The sequence below is a fragment of the Dreissena polymorpha genome, chromosome 1 (assembly GCF_020536995.1).
Source record: "Dreissena polymorpha isolate Duluth1 chromosome 1, UMN_Dpol_1.0, whole genome shotgun sequence".
Lineage (NCBI taxonomy): Eukaryota > Metazoa > Mollusca > Bivalvia > Myida > Dreissenidae > Dreissena > Dreissena polymorpha.
The window spans coordinates 185287345-185305652 of record NC_068355.1 but is presented as its reverse complement, the minus strand read 5'-3'; the positions used below and the strand labels follow the sequence as shown (position 1 = coordinate 185305652).

At 34.1% G+C, this 18308-nt stretch overlaps 2 protein-coding genes and 1 long non-coding RNA gene across 7 annotated transcripts in view; 1 reads left to right on the top strand and 2 right to left on the bottom strand.

The window, feature by feature from the left end:
• LOC127864233 (uncharacterized) overlaps window positions 1–18308 on the top strand; it is a 258553-nt gene that overhangs the window by 71488 nt on the left and 168757 nt on the right. The window lies entirely within an intron of this gene.
• The window catches only part of LOC127864225 (uncharacterized), a 94574-nt gene that overhangs the window by 41653 nt on the left and 34613 nt on the right, over window positions 1–18308 (bottom strand). For 4 of the 5 annotated variants that reach the window (XM_052403912.1, XM_052403916.1, XM_052403914.1 and 1 more), the window contains exon 1: window positions 354–853. The exons of the other annotated variant lie outside the window; for it this stretch is intronic. In XM_052403912.1, coding sequence (XP_052259872.1) covers window positions 354–691 — 338 coding nt within the window. In that variant the 5' untranslated portion in view covers window positions 692–853. Of the gene's footprint in view, window positions 1–353; window positions 854–18308 lie in introns of those variants that run through there. 5 annotated transcript variants of the gene reach the window in all.
• LOC127864259 (uncharacterized) lies at window positions 16070–17738 on the bottom strand. The gene is made up of 2 exons (XR_008041653.1): window positions 17628–17738; window positions 16070–17326 (listed from the first exon to the last, which is right to left on the bottom strand). It is a non-coding gene; the product is annotated as an uncharacterized LOC127864259 (long non-coding RNA).

Genomic DNA, 18308 nt, shown 5'->3' with positions numbered 1-18308 from the left:
ATAAATCAAAGTTGATATTAGTTGACTGATTTTGTTCATTTATAGTTAAGGATAACATTAGAATGGGACAATGATTTAAGTTTTCTTGAATTAAGTTATTGAAGATTTGAATTACATCTGTATAGTTATTATTAAATTGATTTAAAAATGGCATTATATAATAAACATCTTTTTTAAACAGTAAGTAAATTAAAAGTTGACCAACAAATAACACGCATGTAATCATTAGGAAATAAAAGTAAAGCAACTGCTAACAATAATCTCAATGACTGACTATGGACGCTGGTAATTTCATCATACAATTCCAGTATTTATAATACTAATAAACAACATAATTATTCATTATCAGGTACCTGTGATTAAGCTCAACACATCTGGAGCAGCACAGCTCACTATGGCCATTGCACAATGCTGTTATTGTTTCATTATTGTGTATGTTGCATGTTATGAGATAATTCTCCATTTTCTTAGAACGTGGCCACTTCATAATTTTATCCTTTCCATAAGGAGATTTTTTATTAAACCACCAACCATGCTTTCTATGAGAGTGAATACATGGTTTGCAGTAATACTTGCGACATTTTTTACAGTAAAATTCTGCATCTATTTCTACAGACCGTTCTTTCTCGCAGATTGTACAACAATAATATTTAACCAAATCAAAATTTCTAGAAAATGCAGATGTCGCCATTTTGATGATTCACTTTCAACAAACAAGATTATACAATCTAAAATCAATTGAAATATTTATGTCCAAGTATTTGTTTACAATAAATATCCCAGAAAACACACACAATTATTATTTAACACAGGCAAGTAATATGAAATTTTGAACTGAACTGAACAGCAACCAAGTTTGCTGTCAAATGGCACTTGTATGATAGGAGCAAACAGTGTAACTATGTATACTGTCACCTGACTATTGGGTAATTAGTGTCTTGATTACTTTAAACTGCACAAAGAAGCTGTGTAGATAAAAACTTTATCCCAAAGTGTTTAACACACCACATTTTTAATTGCTCTAATAAATGCCATGTTATGAACATAGAATTATAATGACAATAAAGTAGGTTCTTACATAAACCAATTTTAGTATTATATATCTGATCATTTTCCTCAAACAGTATTTAAAACTGACAGTTAATATAATGATGTACATATATGGAAGGGAATATCGGCCAGTACATGCATGCTGTTAGTTGATATTCTTATTTTAACTACTGGCATATGCTTTCTGATACATGGCAGTTGCATTTTTCCTAGTTATCCACACGCTTTTTGAAAATCTCCGCCGTCTGTCTGTCCGTCAGTCCGTCCTGGCCACTATCTCCTCCTACACTATAAGCATTAGAACCTTGAAACTTACACACATGGTAGCTATGAGCATATGTGCGACCCTGCACTATTTGGAATTTTAATCTGACCCCTGGGTCAAAAGTTATGGGGGTTGGGGTGGGGCTGGGTCAGAGATTTTCATTCATTTTTTTTTAGGTTATTTTACATTAACTTCTTCATTTCTACACCGATTCACTTCAAATTGATACTGAACCTCTCTTATGACAATAGGGTCAATCTCAACTATGCATGGCCCCCATTACCAACCCTGGAGCGCCCCACCCACATAGACCGGACTCACCCAAAATTGCCTTTTACTATAACTTCTTCATTTCTACACCGATTCACTTCAAATTGATACTGAACCTCTATGACAATACGGTCAATCTCAACTATGCTTGGCCCATTAACCCTTTCCTTGACAGGTACGCGTTTCTACGACCCTATTGATTCCCTGTCAAATACGCGTATCTACGCCTGTATCGATTCCCTGTTATCTACGCATTTGTACTACCCTATCTATTACCTGATATATACGCGTTTTTAAGCGGCACGATTTAATTTGCTATTTAAATGCTTAAAATGACGTTTTAAGTGTAACAGAAATGCATATACACCAGTGTGTTCATCATTTTTCTAAACTGTCGAGTAAACATCCGGTAATGTTGCTATTTAAAGTTATGATGCAATTGGCGACCAATCAAGACGAGGGTTTACCATTTGACATGCGTAAATCACGTTCCGGGATGTGCGCGCTTCGGGCATTTCGTAATGTCCTAAAATAGCTGCTATTCTTGAACCGTATTTAATTAGGATATTTTCCGAAAACGTCTTAATAACTTGTTAAAAATGTTGCAAAAAAAACCCACGTTCCATAGGGATATAATATGACTTGGGTGTAAATCGATTTAATTCTTATTGTTGTTTGATTCCATAATATCGTAAATGTTTGTTTCCGAGATCATATACGAGAATTACATCGATATGTTTAATGGCATGTACACTCAAATGTTTTTACAAACGACACGTGCTTATCTAAAGTTTGTGTTTAGTAATACACAGGATATTGGATTATCGGTGCTTGATTGGGCAATAAAACAAAGACGCAGTCGGCTGTCTTCAATATGCCTTTGAACTGACCAACATAATAATTAATAGCGCACGTGCTAATCTAACATTTAGGGATAAGAAACACGGGTTCTAGAAACTTTGAACAAACATGTTTACCGGACGCAGCTGATTAGTCTTCAGATGACGTTGGCACGTGCCATGTTACCTCGGCGTTTTGTAATTTGGTACACGAATACACGGGTTTGTCGGCGACTTCTGGGTTATATGTCGGCGATCAGATTATAAACTGGAGTATTTGATAATAAAGTAGCCGCTTAAAATTGGAATTTTGCGAATAAATACACAAACTGAAGACTTATTGAAGACGCCGACATTGCTGGATTTCGATCGGTAATAAAATGCAAAATGCAAATTAATTATATGAATATTCATGGCACATTATGCAACATCCAATTAAATTGTTACCGGTATCTATAAATGTTTATAAATCATTTGGTGAATTAATGTAATAGAAATACCAAGTATTGTACGAATTTTATAAGAAATAATACAATTGATTTTGAAAATGCATGAAGTTGTTTGAGAAACTCTGTGTTTTTCTATAGTTATTTATAAGAATTTACATGAATTTTGAGGCTTGCAGAATGAATTTATAAAATAAAAAAATCTTCAAGAAAGAAGAATTGTAGTTTGAAAAGTAAGAAAAAAAATAATATTCCAAAATATAATTATTTGTATTTGATTCAACACACCAACTTCGCAAAGTTACATGACTATAACTGATGAATAAAATAATGTAGAAACATAAGTTTACACCACAGGAAAGGAAATTGTATTAGCTAAAACTTTCATTTTGAGTGTTTTTCAATAATATTTCAACTTTTATGAGAAAATCAGGTTTAAAGGCAATAACGGTTGCGTTACCAAAGAGGTAGATTTGCATTGAAACGCAGTAAAACTCACAACGGTCAACTTTGCATGACTATAACTGACCAATAAATTAAGGTAGAAACATACAGTTTACACCACAGGAAAGGAAATTTTATTAGCTTAAACTTTCATATTGTGTATTTTTCAATAATATTTCAATTTCAGCGATTTTCCTCCTTCTTTATAAAGTACCGGTAAACGGCACTTTCCCAATTACTAAAAAAATACAAATTTCCCAATTGCTGTCCTTAAATTCCCAATTAAAGGTAAAAAAAAAAAAAAAAAAAAAAAAATATTTTTTTTTTTTTTTTTTTTTTAAGCAACATTTAGTTAGTTTCCCTTTGCAGCTCTATAGCTTGAACCTAGGTTTATATAATATTGACAGCTTGAAAACACTTGGTTATCAATTTTAAAGTATTTGGGAGCAAAAAATCAAATACACCAATTTCCCAATTTGAGGTTTTCACGACTCGAATTTTCCCAATTTTGAGGTTTTCACGACTCAATTTTTCCCAATTGGACCGGTACAGGTACTTTTCCCAATTGGACAAGGAAAATCGCTGAATTTTTATGAGAATATCAGGCTCAAAAGCAATGAGGGTCATAAAACAGCCTTTTTCCAATAGTGCCTGTAAAGATGGGGTACTGATATTGATAAGATGGCTATCAGCCACTGGTCAGCAGGCAGCTAGGTCTTGTGGTAACTGGAGAGGCTTATATTGGCTAAATGGCTGTCAAGGAAAGGGTTAACAACCCTGCGGCGCTCCGCCAACATAGACCACACCCACCCAAAATTGCCTTTTACTATAACTTCTTCTTTTCTACACGGATTTTCTTCAAATTGATACTGAACCACTCTTATGACAATACGGGTCAATCTCAACTATGCATTGCCCCATTATCCACCCTAGGGCACCCCGCCCACTTAGACCACACCCACCCAAAATTGCCTTTTATTAAAATTTCTTCATTTCTACACTGATTCACTTCAAATTGATACTGAACCTCTCTAATGACAATACGGTCAATCTCAACTATACATGGCCCCATTACCAACCATGGGGCTCACCGCCCACATAGACTACACCCACCCAAAATTGCCTTTAACTATAACTTCTTCATTTCTACACCGATTCACTTCAAATTGATACTGAAGTTCTCTTATGACAATACGGTCAATCTCAACTATGCATGGCCCATTACCAACCCTGGCGCGCCCCTCCCACATTATGCCACACTCACCCAAAATTGCCTTTTACTAAAACTTCTTCATTTCTACACTGATTCACTTCTAATTGATACTGAACCTCTCTTATGACAATACAGTCAATCTCAACTATGCATGGCCCCATTACCAACCCGGGGGCACCCCTCCCACATAGGCCACGCCCACCCAAAATTGCCTTTTACTAAACTTCTTCATTTCTACACTGATTCACTTCTAATTGATACTGAACCTCTCTTATGACAATACGGTCAATCTCAACTATGCATGGCCTCATTATCCACCCTGGGGCACCCCGCCCACTTAGACCACAACCACCCATAATTGATTTTACTAAAATTTCTTCATTTCTACACTGATTCACTTCTAATTGATACTGAACTTCTCTTATAACATTACGGCCAATCTCAACTATGCATGGCCCTATTACCAGTAACCCTGGGGCGTCCCTGAGTCAAACATGCGGCATGGAGTTACGCGTCGGCCTCTGCCACGCCATTTCTAGTTACATTTGATGTGCAAACATTCAATCTTCTTTGCCACATATTGATAAGTTTATAATCACTTCATAATTTATCTATCTTTACTTTGTGTGTGTTATTGACAACTGAAGTTAAACTTTCGAAATTTGTATTAATGCTATTTCTAAAGATGTTCTTTGTTCTTTGTTTTACTATGTGCATTTGGCTATGCTGCTACTGAATTTAACTATCTGTTAACATCTTTGTGGATCTATAGTACTTCTTAAGTCGATTGCTATTGCGTCTCTGATTCAGAATCAGTCTTCTTTTCTGCATACACAGTCATTATAATATATTTCACGTTACAAAAAAGGGAACCAGTATTAAAACCCCAAAATTCCAGCACAAATTACTATTGATGGGTGATCACTCTTAACATCAAAATAAGACCTCCGATATCAACCGTGATACAGCAACTATATCCGAAATCCTCCGGAATGTGGTGAGCTAGTAAAAACGTCCCCGTCTACATTATAGTGTCTGTTGTTTTGACCAAAGTGATTTAAATCCCACTCTCAACACCTTATTCTTGTCAAATTGATTTGATACTTTTGATAATTGTACTTAGGTACACTTATGTAATTAGTATTATACGGCTATTGTATATCTTTGTTTTGAGCAATTATCGATGTTAAGATAATGGGTAACTCGTATTCTCCAAAATTTGCATTAGCGAAGGAAAAGACCGTTACACATTCAGCCTCGTTATGAAATCCTATATAGCAGAATTACTAATAAATCATTATTATTTGAACTTGATTTTAAATAGACATCAAAATCCATTGAAGCTATAGCTTGTGAACTGATATTATTATCTGATAAGAGTATTCCATTTTATAAACAGTTATTTAGGTGGTATATCGATGATCCCCATTCAAAATGCTGAACTTACATTTTTTTTTACATATCGTGATTTTTGCACTGTATAGGGCAGGAAATCAGTGCGCACATGCCCAGAAAATGGTGAACCACCTAACCAATCAATACACCCCAAACTGGCCATATGATAAAATGCTGAACTGTGATTGTGGAAATAAAATTATGCAAACATTTGAAGCTGATACTCAAAAATGGGAAGCTGAATATTATTGTAAAATGCGAAGCCGAATAATTTTTAACTGCTGCTTTTTGCATATAGTTATGAAAATGAAAAAATAGCCCTCCTAGAAAGTTGTGTTTTTTAAGTTCGACATTTGAAATGGGGACCATCGATATGCAAATGTGAAGTTTACAGTACATATCAAACTAAAAATAGTATAAATTACTTTTAAATAAGCAAATTGACTTTCATACATTTAATAATTCAGTTTGTACAGCAAATTATACATTAAAAAAAACGTTACCGTTAGACAACAACTAATATTATGATATATTATGTTCAAGATGTTTACCATCGGTGTTCTAGTTTTTCATACAAATTTTATCCCCCACCAATGGCAGAGGGATATAGTTTTGACGTTGTCAGTCTGTCAGTCCCTCCATCCGTGTGTCACAAACCTTTTAGTTATAGCCGTGGATATCAATTCAACGAATTCACTTGTTATCCCCCGCCAAAGGCAGAAGGATATAATTTTGGCATTGTTTGTCCATCCATCAGTCCGTCCGTCTGCTGTCAGCCCATCTGTCAGACGGTCAAACACTTTTTAGTGGAGGATATCAAATCAACAAATTTGCTTGTTTCAAATTGCTCTCAGTGTATCAAATACCTATCGCAATACTGGTTAACAGTATTCAAATATATTAAAATATGGATTTGCTGAATTGTTTTGCCCGTTCAAATTATTAATCAGTAAATTTTAAAAACACGAACTACGTTTGTGAAACACAATGCCTTCTACTGCACTTTGAAACTGCACAGCAGCTAGATCTATTATAGAGAAAAGTTTCAAGTCCAAGTCATGTTACTTTGTCAAAAATCTATGTTCAAGAACGAAACTCAAAGTTGATCTGTAAGTCAATTGGGGGTTTTCCTGCTATGTATAATAGGCTGGAAAACAGACCCGAGCCCAAAGCAAACGGACCCAATCCAAACCCGAAATTATAAAAAAAATACCAATTCCCCAATCCCCCCCTTAGACACTTAGAAATTAGTGTCTTATGATTATTAGACTCTATATCTCAATTTAATTTTTTAAACATCCTACATGATATATAAATAAAATCTATAAAATGTTTTCCCAAAATGGCCAGGAAAATAAATGTTGTGCCAATATTTGATGATGAAAAAATCCCGAAATGGTCCTTTTTGTTGATACAAAAAAATCCCAAATTTGCCACTTTTCTCGATAAAAACAAAACTCTATATAACCATATTTCTTTTGCAAAAACGGCTAGAAAACTCCATGGTAATGTAGGTAGACTCGTAGAAAACTTAGGTCAGTGTCTGAAATAGTTTAAAACCGATTCCAGACAGACAGACTGACAGACAGACGGACTGACGGTGAACAGTGAGACTGCCATATGCCACTCTATTGGGGGCATGTAACACACAATAATTATTGTACATTCGCCAGCTGTCAATCAAACTCAAGCAATACGCAATCAGATTTCCTTTATTGCGGCCACAGTGTACGACAAACAAAGACTGTCGGAGTAATGGATAAAGCGTTTTATGAAAACACAACTCAGGGGGCGTTGCAATCGCGTAATTGGCGACTGGTCAATTATTTTTAATTTGAAAGTTATTTTCATTTTAGTAACCTTTTAATAGGTATAATTGAGCTTGCATTGCCATTTATCTGAACGGAATTCACTGGGGAGAGATATCATGTTTAATATATTCAAGGTGTAACGGCTCTCACCAAGTACGTTTCTTTAATTCTCAATGACAGGATCAAAGAAGCACCGATAGCTTTGTATGAAAGACCTATTAAAGAATTATACATGCACTTAAACACTAATGGCTGCTTTTTGTATGATATAATATCTTTTTAAATTTCAATTTAAAGTTACAAAGTCATTTGAAAGTGACATAAATTCAATTAATTTGTAAAACAACTTAGTAAAACAATAGTTAGTTAGTTACACTAATTACGATAACAATTAAGGACCAATAATGGATTAATAGGTCATGTTATAAATATAATTATAAAAACTAATCATTATCGGTCACATGCTTCTTATTTAAAATACTCAAACATATTGAAAATCCACAGATTATAACAAACAAGATGGTCTGAAAAGCCCAAATTCGCTCACCTCAGATACAAAGGAACTGACATGTTCTGTCAAGCCGAAGTTTCATGAAGAGTGAACTATAAATGTAACTTTAATAGCGCTAACAAGATTTTAATATAGCCATATAAGGATAAATTGCAAGCCCCCCTTGTAGCCATGCCTTGGCGAAATGTTGTTCATGATTTCATGAACACTTCAAGCCAATCAGGAATTGTTCTTGAACCGTTCTCAAAAAGTTCCTGATCTTGGTTCATGAACTTTTGGACATGAACTGTTCTTAAGACACGTTCATGAACAGTTTATGAATTTTTGTTGAACACTTCAAAGTTCATGAACAGTTCTTCATCTAACCATAAATACTTAGTAATGAACATTTCATGAACAATTATTTCTGATGACTTTTCTGAGACAGACTTTGAGGATCCACCATGAATAATTCATGAATTCCTTTGTGCTAGATGTTTCATAAATACTTTTGAAAGTAATATTGAAATGTCTAGCATACTAATCTTGTAGATTTGTGAAACCTGTGAAGTTAGTATGAATATGCATAGTATTTTCACCGCTGTAAGTAAGAGTTCTTGACCTGTTCTAGAGAATTTTAAGATCATTTGTACAAGAACTGTTCAAGAACTGCCTTCAGGAACAGTTCAATAACTTTTTAAGGACCTTTCCTGTTCTTGAATTATTCTTAAACTATTCTTGAACACTTTAAGAACTTTTTTGAACAACATGTTTCCTTCTGATGTTCTTAAACAGGTCTACACAATGTTTTTGAACATATGATGGACTTTATTAGAATCCAATATGTTCTTAAAAGGATCTGTCATTTTTCTTGGAAGACTTAAAAGACAAGTTTAAGAACGTTTTAAGGACATCTTATTTCAAGAACAGTTTAAGATGATATCAAGAACTCAAACATGTACATTGCATTGCTGTTTTTACAAAGGAAGAATATTGTGTGCACAGAAAGTTGAAACGGAAGGCACATGGTTTATGTTATATTTGAAAATGTAAGTCTTTAATAAATTACCGGCTGAACTGATCAGCCATTGGTTCCATTTCAAGTCTTTGTCACTGTAAGTGTAACCAATTCAGGGAAACCATTGATCAGTAAATGATTCTTGAACTGAAAATGAGACTATTCATAATCTTTTCAATACATGAATTATTCATGAACATATAGTGCAAAGTTGTATTATGAAATTTTAAGAGTATTATCAAACCACTTGTATCTCAGTTATTAGTGTTATATTTAAATTAGTGTTATATGTTGCTATCAATATGTTAAGAGCTAATACAAGACATGTTTCTTCTTACCCTGACCTGTTTGTTGAGCTTTGGTAACACTTATGATAACCTTTGCATAAATTGACAAATTCTTGTTCATGAATAGTTCATGAATACTTCATGCCACCTCAGTTCAAGAACTCTTGAAGAACTATGGTTCATGAACTATTCACTGACAGTCCATGAACAGAAAGTGAACCATTGAAAAATAGAAGAAAAATGTTCATGAACTGTTCATGAACAGCAAAACCCTGAACAATTTTTCAAGAATTGTGTTGTTCGTGAACTGTTCAAGAACACTTCATGCCATTGGTGTTCATGAATAGTTCATGAACACTTCATGCCATAATGGTTCAAGAATAATTCATGAACACTTCATGCCATAAGGGTTCAAAAATAGTTCATGAACACTTCATGCCATTAGGTTTCAAGAATATTTCATGAACACTTCATGCCATTAGTGTTCATGAACAGTTCACGAACTAAAATTTCAAGAACATTTCACAGACGTGGCTCATTTTCTGTTCACTGACTATTCGTGAACAATTCATGAACTCAGTTCACGAACAGTTCACAAATTATTCATGAGCTGCAGAACAACATTTCGCAGGCGTGTTTTTCAACAGACCAGAACCATTTTCAAACTCATCCAAGATATCATTAAAACAAATCTGACCAAGTTTCATGAAGATTGGACAATAAATGTGACTTTAAGAGTGTAAACAAGTTTTTACCAAAACCATAATTGTAAGGAAAAATTTCCTGCCCACTGGCAGCCATGTTATTAAACAAACCGGAACCATTTTGGAACTTGACCAAGATATCATTGCGAAAAAAATTCTGACAAAGTTTCCTGAAGATCAGACAATAAATGTGGCCTTTACAGTGTTAACAAGGTTTTACGAAAGAAATATATAGCCACATTAGGAAAAATGCCAACCAAAACCATCTTTCTACTTCATCCAGGATATCAAATATTCTGATAAGTTTCATGAAGATTGGACAATACATGTGACGTTTGGAGTGTTAACAAGTTTTTACTACAGCCAGTCATGTTTTATGAAAAATGACCCAACCCTGGTGGCCATGTTTTTCAACCAACCAGAACCATTTTCGAACTCGTCCAAGATATCATTGGGACTATTCTTCTGACCAAGGTTCATAAAGATAGGACAATAAATGTGGCCTCCAGAGTGTTACCAAGGTTTTAATATAGCCATTTAAGGTAAAATGCCCAGTCCAATGGCTGCCATGTTTTTCAACCAACCAGAAACATTATCGAATTCGCCCAAGTTAACATTAGGACAAATCTTCTTACCAAATTTCATGGAGATCTGACAATAAATGTAACCTCTAGAGTGTAAACAAGGCAAATATTTACGCCGCACAAGGCAAAACACACAACAGATCACAAGGTGAGCTTGTGCTCAGGTGAGCTAAAAATGTACTTGAGAACCTCATTATTATCAAAGATGGACCACATTTGACCAACTCTTTGCCAAACACTTTTTAAACAAGGGCTGTTTGTAAAACATGCATGCCCCCCATATGGGCTGTCCGTTGTAGTGGCAGCCATTGTGTGAATACGTTTTTTATCACTGTGACCTTGACCTTTGACCTAGTGACCTGAAAATCAATAGCGGTCATCTGCGAGTCACGATCAATGTACCTATGAAGTTTCATGATCCTAGGCATATGCGTTCTTGAGTTATCATCCGAAAACCATTTTACTATTTCGGGTCACCGTGACCTCGACCTTTGACCTAGTGACCTTAAAATCAATAGGGGTCATCTGTGAGTCATGATCAATCTACCCATGAAGTTTCATGATCCTAGGCATATGCGTTCTTGAGTTATCATCCGAAAACCATTTTACTATTTCGGGTCACCGTGACCTCGACCTTTGACCTAGTGACCTTAAAATCAATAGGGGTCATCTGTGAGTCATGATCAATCTACCCATGAAGTTTCATGATCCTAGGCGTATGCATTCTTGAGTTATCATCCGGAAACAATTTTACTATTTCGGGTCACCGTGACCTTGACCTCTGACCTAGTGACCTCAAAATCAATAGGGGTCATCTGCGAGTCATGATCCATCTACCCATGAAGTTTCATGATCCTAGGCGTATGCGTTCTTGAGTTATCATTCAAAAACCATTTTACTATTTCGGGTCACCGTGACCTTGACCTTTGACCTAGTGACCTCAAAATCAATAGGGGTCATCTGCGAGTCATGATCAATGTACCTATGAAGTTTCATGATCCTAGGCCCAGGCGTTCTTGAGTTATCGTCTGACAACCACCTGGTGGACGGACCGATCGACAGACCGACCAACATGAGCAAAGCAATATACCCCCTCTTCTTCGAAGGGGGGCGTAATAACTTAAGTGTTCCTCAATATTGAAATTATGACACTTCATTTAAACTTGCATATTCAATAAAATCAATATTTCACACCAATAACTCTGGCCCCCATTTCAGTTATATGCAAGTAAAAATCTATTAGTAATATTGAAATTATTTAACTATCTGTAAACGTGCAATTAGTTCAAAAGCTATTATTATCACTATGACGCCATTACCAAAATGTTGATCTTAAATGGATTGTACAGATTGCACATGATTTAAGTTATTTAGAGGAACAAATATTTCTACATCAGTAAAATTGACTTGAGCTTTGACCAGACCAACACCAAGTGCAATCCACAGTGCCACTATAAAAGCATACATCGATCTATTAATTTATGGAAAGAAAATCATTTGCGTATTAAGAGTAATACTCTTTAAATTTACCATGAATTCAGCCACCAACCCAACATGAATTTATAAGCAGGATCATAATATAAGGTTTCTAAATTTCAATGAATAAAGTTGCTTAATTTGATGCAATTGAGTAATTCCGGATTTTCATAATTCCGTCTTGACAGAGTTGTCGTTCGTGCCGGACGGTATACCCACTTCTGGTTTCAATATAAACACTAGGAAACTACTACTGCTGCATCTTTGAATGCCACAATTTTATAAGCAGAGTCAGTACATTTTCTAAAAAAAAAATTTTACCAAGGGACTAATATAGTAATTATACAAAAACAGACTGGGAAAGAGCAAATAGCCAGAAGAATTATATTCCAATGTTTTATAGACAGGTTTTTTCAGACCACTTCCCAGACGGTATCATGCCAAACTTTGTCGACCTAAAGAATCTTCAAAATGAGAATTTACCTCAACAAAGAGTTTTACTACAGCATGAACAAATCAGCGTTAATTTCTACAACCCCATCCAGAACTTTAAAACATTGTTTGTCTTAGATCAGGATGAATTATAACACAAATTGGGACATACAATTATGATTTCAACAAATAAGCATCTTGGTTGGAACACAGTTTGAATGAAAAATAACGAAATCATAACGATATATGTATTTGATAGTGACATATTCTTTTCAGAGAAGTTGACATTTCGTTATAATTTGATTATTATTTTTTCAAAATGATGTTTCACTAATTAATATCATTAATTCACACGCCACCTGTGATTTGGAATGAGTATATACCAATGTGCAAGTACCGGTAACTTTTTTGGTCATATTTTCATTCACTTTCGAGATACACTTTAACCGTCAACAATGATGAAATTAGTAAAGGAGTGAAATAAAGTGTTGTAAAATATATATTTTATATTGTACTTAAATTAAGCAATTTCCAACAGCCTTGCTGTTTAGCTAGCTGCTTATAAGCGACGCAGCTAGAGTTTCTGGTTACCACTTAGAAGACCGTGGTTCAATCCCTGGTTGGAGCTCAGGAATTTTCACTTTACTATAATTAACTTTCTACATTTCAATCTCAATAATGGAGTTTATTTTGCAACAAGATGAACATGAAAGTTATTTTTTAATGTTTTTGAAATTTTGTTTTCTCTTTAGAACATTACATACATACGAGCATTGCATATAGTAATATGTATTTTATATATTAGTTTGGTATTTTATATACAGAGTATTTCATGTGCAGCTTCTTGATGGGTTCATAAATATAATGGTCTACTAAAATTATTGTAAAAATCTAATTTTTATTTCAAGAATTGTACAAAAAAGTACCTTTTTACATACAAATTAAATTAAGTTTGAACATAAGTATGTATAGAATTTATAAATAAAATGTTGCATGTAAGAAAAGTAATTAGAACATGCTGAATTAAATTATCTAATATGTGATGATTTGTTATAAACACTTTATTATGTGAATTGGGAATAAGACATCAAACTGGGAATGGACATCATTTTGGTTATTTTCTCAAACAAAACTATTCATTTCATGATCTACATATATTTTTGTAATATATTATCTATAATTTAAGCTTAATAAGAAATTTTCCATGACTTTTTCATTAACAGTGATTGAATTTGTATCATTTAAAGTGTATTTTTAAACCGTGTCCATGCGTGGCATGGACACAGTTTCATTTCATGAGGATTTTTTTTTAATTCATAAAAAATCCAGTTTTTAAGTAAAATCACTTTAAATAATGCTATTATATATGCAAGTATATGTTTTAATTATAATTTGTAAAACTAGATAAATGCAACATATAAAACTGCATATTATGCACTTTTGATAAAACACAATTTATTCCCAAATTGATGTCTTATTCCCAATTCACATAATACAGTGTTCATATCATTATGGGAGACATAAGTAAATATTTTAACAAACTGACCAGACCCGTACTTGTTCATCTGCTTTAATTGTATTGTGTATACCGGTATGTCAAATCTGTGTTTAATACTATTTACAAATCTATACTGTGTAGGTCTTTTGAATTTCCTCCGACAATAAAATATATACCGTCAATCTCTAGCCACAATGTGTTTAAATCATTAATGTTTATTTCCCCCAGTCTATATATATTGTGTTTGCCCTGTCAGTTTGTTTGTTTGTTTGCGTCAAACTTTAACATTTGCCATAACTTTTGCAATATTGAAGATAGCAACTTGATATTTGGTATGCATGTGTATCTCATAGAGCTGCACATTTTGAGTGGTGAAAGGTCAAGAGAAACCTTCAAGGTCAAAGGTCTAATATAGGGGGGGGGGGGACATAGTGTTTCACCAACACATCTTGTTGTATTTGTAATACCAAGTCTTATTTCCTTACATTTAATATGAATAGGTACTGAATATTATGCTTTGTCTACTGCTCTAATCAATCTCAACAAAAACATTAACATTCTGTAAATATAACACTATAAAGAAGCATTTAATTTCCCCATTAACAATACTGTTTTCAAGTCTTATTATACAATACATTACATTATTTAAGGCTGATGGCCATGGTGCTAAATGTTTTTCCAAAAATAACTTTTTCAATTTTAAACAAATCTTTATGTTTGGGGTGCAAAGATATTGTTGGTTTATTAAAGGATTGTTATGAATACAATCATTATTATTATTATATAAGGATTTATTAAACAAGCTGACTCTTTAACTAATTTCCAAACAATAAATGGATTTTACGACGTTTTTGCAGACAGTTCTAAAAAATAGGGAATAAAAAGATATTGCTCTTTTGAGAATGTTCACCTTTTACCATGATTAATTTCCTACCACGTGTAAGCTATTTCTTATTTGAATTTTTTAGTTATATAGGATCTGGCACGAGTTGTCATATCATACCATATTTTATTAAACGAGTTCTGGAATTTTGTTAGTAAGCGAGCCTTTGGCGACCTTACTAACGAATTTCCTGGACGAGTTTAATAAAATATGGTATGATATGACAACGAGTGTCAGATCTGTTTTATCACATGCTTTTAAATGAGAAAATTAAATAAATATTTATGCAAACATAATGATAAATCTTGAATATTGTTTAAATTTCCTGACGTCATTTGGAATGCCTCGGCTTTAACAAAGCAAAATAACAAAAGGCAATTGGTCAATAAACAAAAACTAAGCCCATGAAAACGCTTAAAAATGTTGTATTACACATGTGTCATATACAAAAATATGTAATGGTTGTATTACATTGGAAACAGGGTATAGCATGTGATAAAATAGTTTAAGAACATTATCTAGACACCTGCTCCTAGTGTTGTGCAGACATCATTTGAACCATATTACTGAACAAGAGTTCCGCGGTCGGAGATGACCGCATTGAAGCCGGATTTTTGATTTAAATGACAGGAAAGTACCTTTCGTGTTTTTGTCAATGCAATACTTAAATTACTGAAATATTGTTCAAAGGTCAAAATGAAATGTAAGTACTTTTCAAGGCATGAGCAAACCTTGTGTTATGTTTTGAATGCATGCATATACATGAACAACAATAACATTTAAGGTCACAAATATGAACTTGAATTGACAATTAGGAAAGTTTGATCTCAATTTTTTTATAGGCAAATTAGTAACATATTGTTTGAAGTTTCCATCAATTTCATTATCAAATGTAAGAAAATAAACTTAGATGAAATAATACTATTTATTGTTTTGCTTTCACATACCTACAATGAAATAAGAATTTTAACATTTTTACATTCAAGGTCACGGTGACCTTGACCTTAAAATGACCAGTGGTCATCTACTAGTTCTGGCCAACCTTCATATCAAGTTTGAAGACTCTAGGTCTAAGCATACCAAAGTATTAACAACTTTAACATATTTACATCCAAGGTCACAGTGACCTCGACCTTCAAATGAATGACCTTGAAATGACCAGTGGTCATCTAAGTGTGCTTGCAAACCTTTACGTCAAGTTTGAGATTCTAGGTCCAAGCATACCAAAGTTACAACAATTTTAACATTTTAACATTTAAGTTCACAGTGACCTTGACCTTCAAATGAATGACATTGAAATGAATGACCTTGAAATGACCAGTGGTCATCTAAGTGTGCTTGCAAACCTTTACGTCAAGTTTGAGATTCTAGGTCCAAGCATACCAAAGTTATAACAATTTTAACATTGAAGGTCACAGTGACCTTGACCTTCAAATGAATGACATTGAAATGAGCAGTGGTGATCTTCTAGTACTGGCCAACCTTTATGTCAAGTTTGAAGACTCTAGGTACAAGCATACCAAAGTTATAACATGGAATAAGAACTTTAACATTTTTACCTACCAAAGTTATAAGAACTTTAACATTTTTACATTCAAGGTCACAGTGACCTTGACCTTAGAATGAATGACCTTGAAATGACCAGTGGTCATCTAAGTGTGCTTGCAAACCTTCATGTCAAGTTTGAAGACTCTATGTCCAAGCATACCAAAGTTATAACAATTTTAACATTTTAACATTTAAGGTCACAGTGACCTTGACCTTCAAATGAATGACATTGAAATGACCAGTGGTCATCTTCTAGTACTGGCCAATCTTTATTTCAAGTTTGAAGACTCTAGGTACAAGCATACCAAAGTTATAACATGAAATAAGAACTTTAACATTTTTACAGTCAAGGTCACAGTGACCTTGACCTTCAAATGAATGACCTTGAAATGTCCAGTGGTTACTTACTAGTTCTGGCCAACCTTCATGTCAAGTTTCAAGACTCTAGGTCCAAGCATACCAAAGTTATAACAACTTTAACATTTTTACATTCAAGGTCACAGTGACCTTGACCTTCAAATGAATGACCTTGAAATGTCCAGTGGTTACTTACTAGTTCTGGCCAACCTTCATGTCAAGTTTCAAGACTCTAGGTCCAAGCATACCAAAGTTATAACAACTGTAACATTTTTATATTGAAGGTCACAGTGACCTTCACCTTCAAATGAATGACCTTGAAATGACCATAGGTCATCTGTTAATCCTGGCCAACCTTCATGTCAAGTTTGAAGACTCTAGGTCCAAGCATACCAAAGTTATACCATGAAATAAGAACTTTAACATTTTTACATTCAAGGTCACAGTGACCTTGACCTTCAAATGAATGACCTTGAAATGACCAGTGGTTACTAACTAGTTATGGCCAACCTTCATGTCAAGTTTCAAGACTCTAGGTCCAAGCATACCAAAGTTATAACAACTTCAACATTTTTTATATTGAAGGTCACAGTGACCTTGACCTTCAAATGAATGACCTTGAAATGACCAGTGGTCATCTGTTAATCCTGGCCAACCTTCATGTCAAGTTTGAAGACTCTAGGTCCAAGCATACCAAAGTTATACCATGAAATAAGAACTTTAACATTTTCGAGCACGCCGCCACCCCGCCCGCCCGCCCGACAACATCAATCTATAAGCCGAGATTTTTTCGAAAAAAATCCGGCTAATTAAAAAGTAAATCATAAAAGACAATGACTTCTTTTGTTACAATGTTTACAATACTTACAAAAGCTCATATAGACATGCAATAAATGAAACTTCCCCTAGATGTGCAGTTTAAATTTAAAATGTAATATTTCTTCAAAACTACAATACAACAAGGGACAAAATTGTCACAAAATCAGGTTTTCAATGTGAAAAAAAGTATGATAAAGGGAGACAACTCAAACTGAACTGATTGTTTATAATTAATCCCATATATTCCAAAATAAATCTTATTTAAGTCGTGGTGACCTTGACCTTGGAGATATTGACGTAATTCTTTCGTGCGACACACCGTCCCATGATGGTGAACAAATGTGCCAAATGATTTTAAATCTCACAATAAATGACATAGTTATGGCCCAGACAAGCCCATTAATAGCCATTTTTGACCTTTGAACTCAAAGTGTGACCCTGACCTTGGAGATGTAATTCTTTCGCGCGACACACCGTCT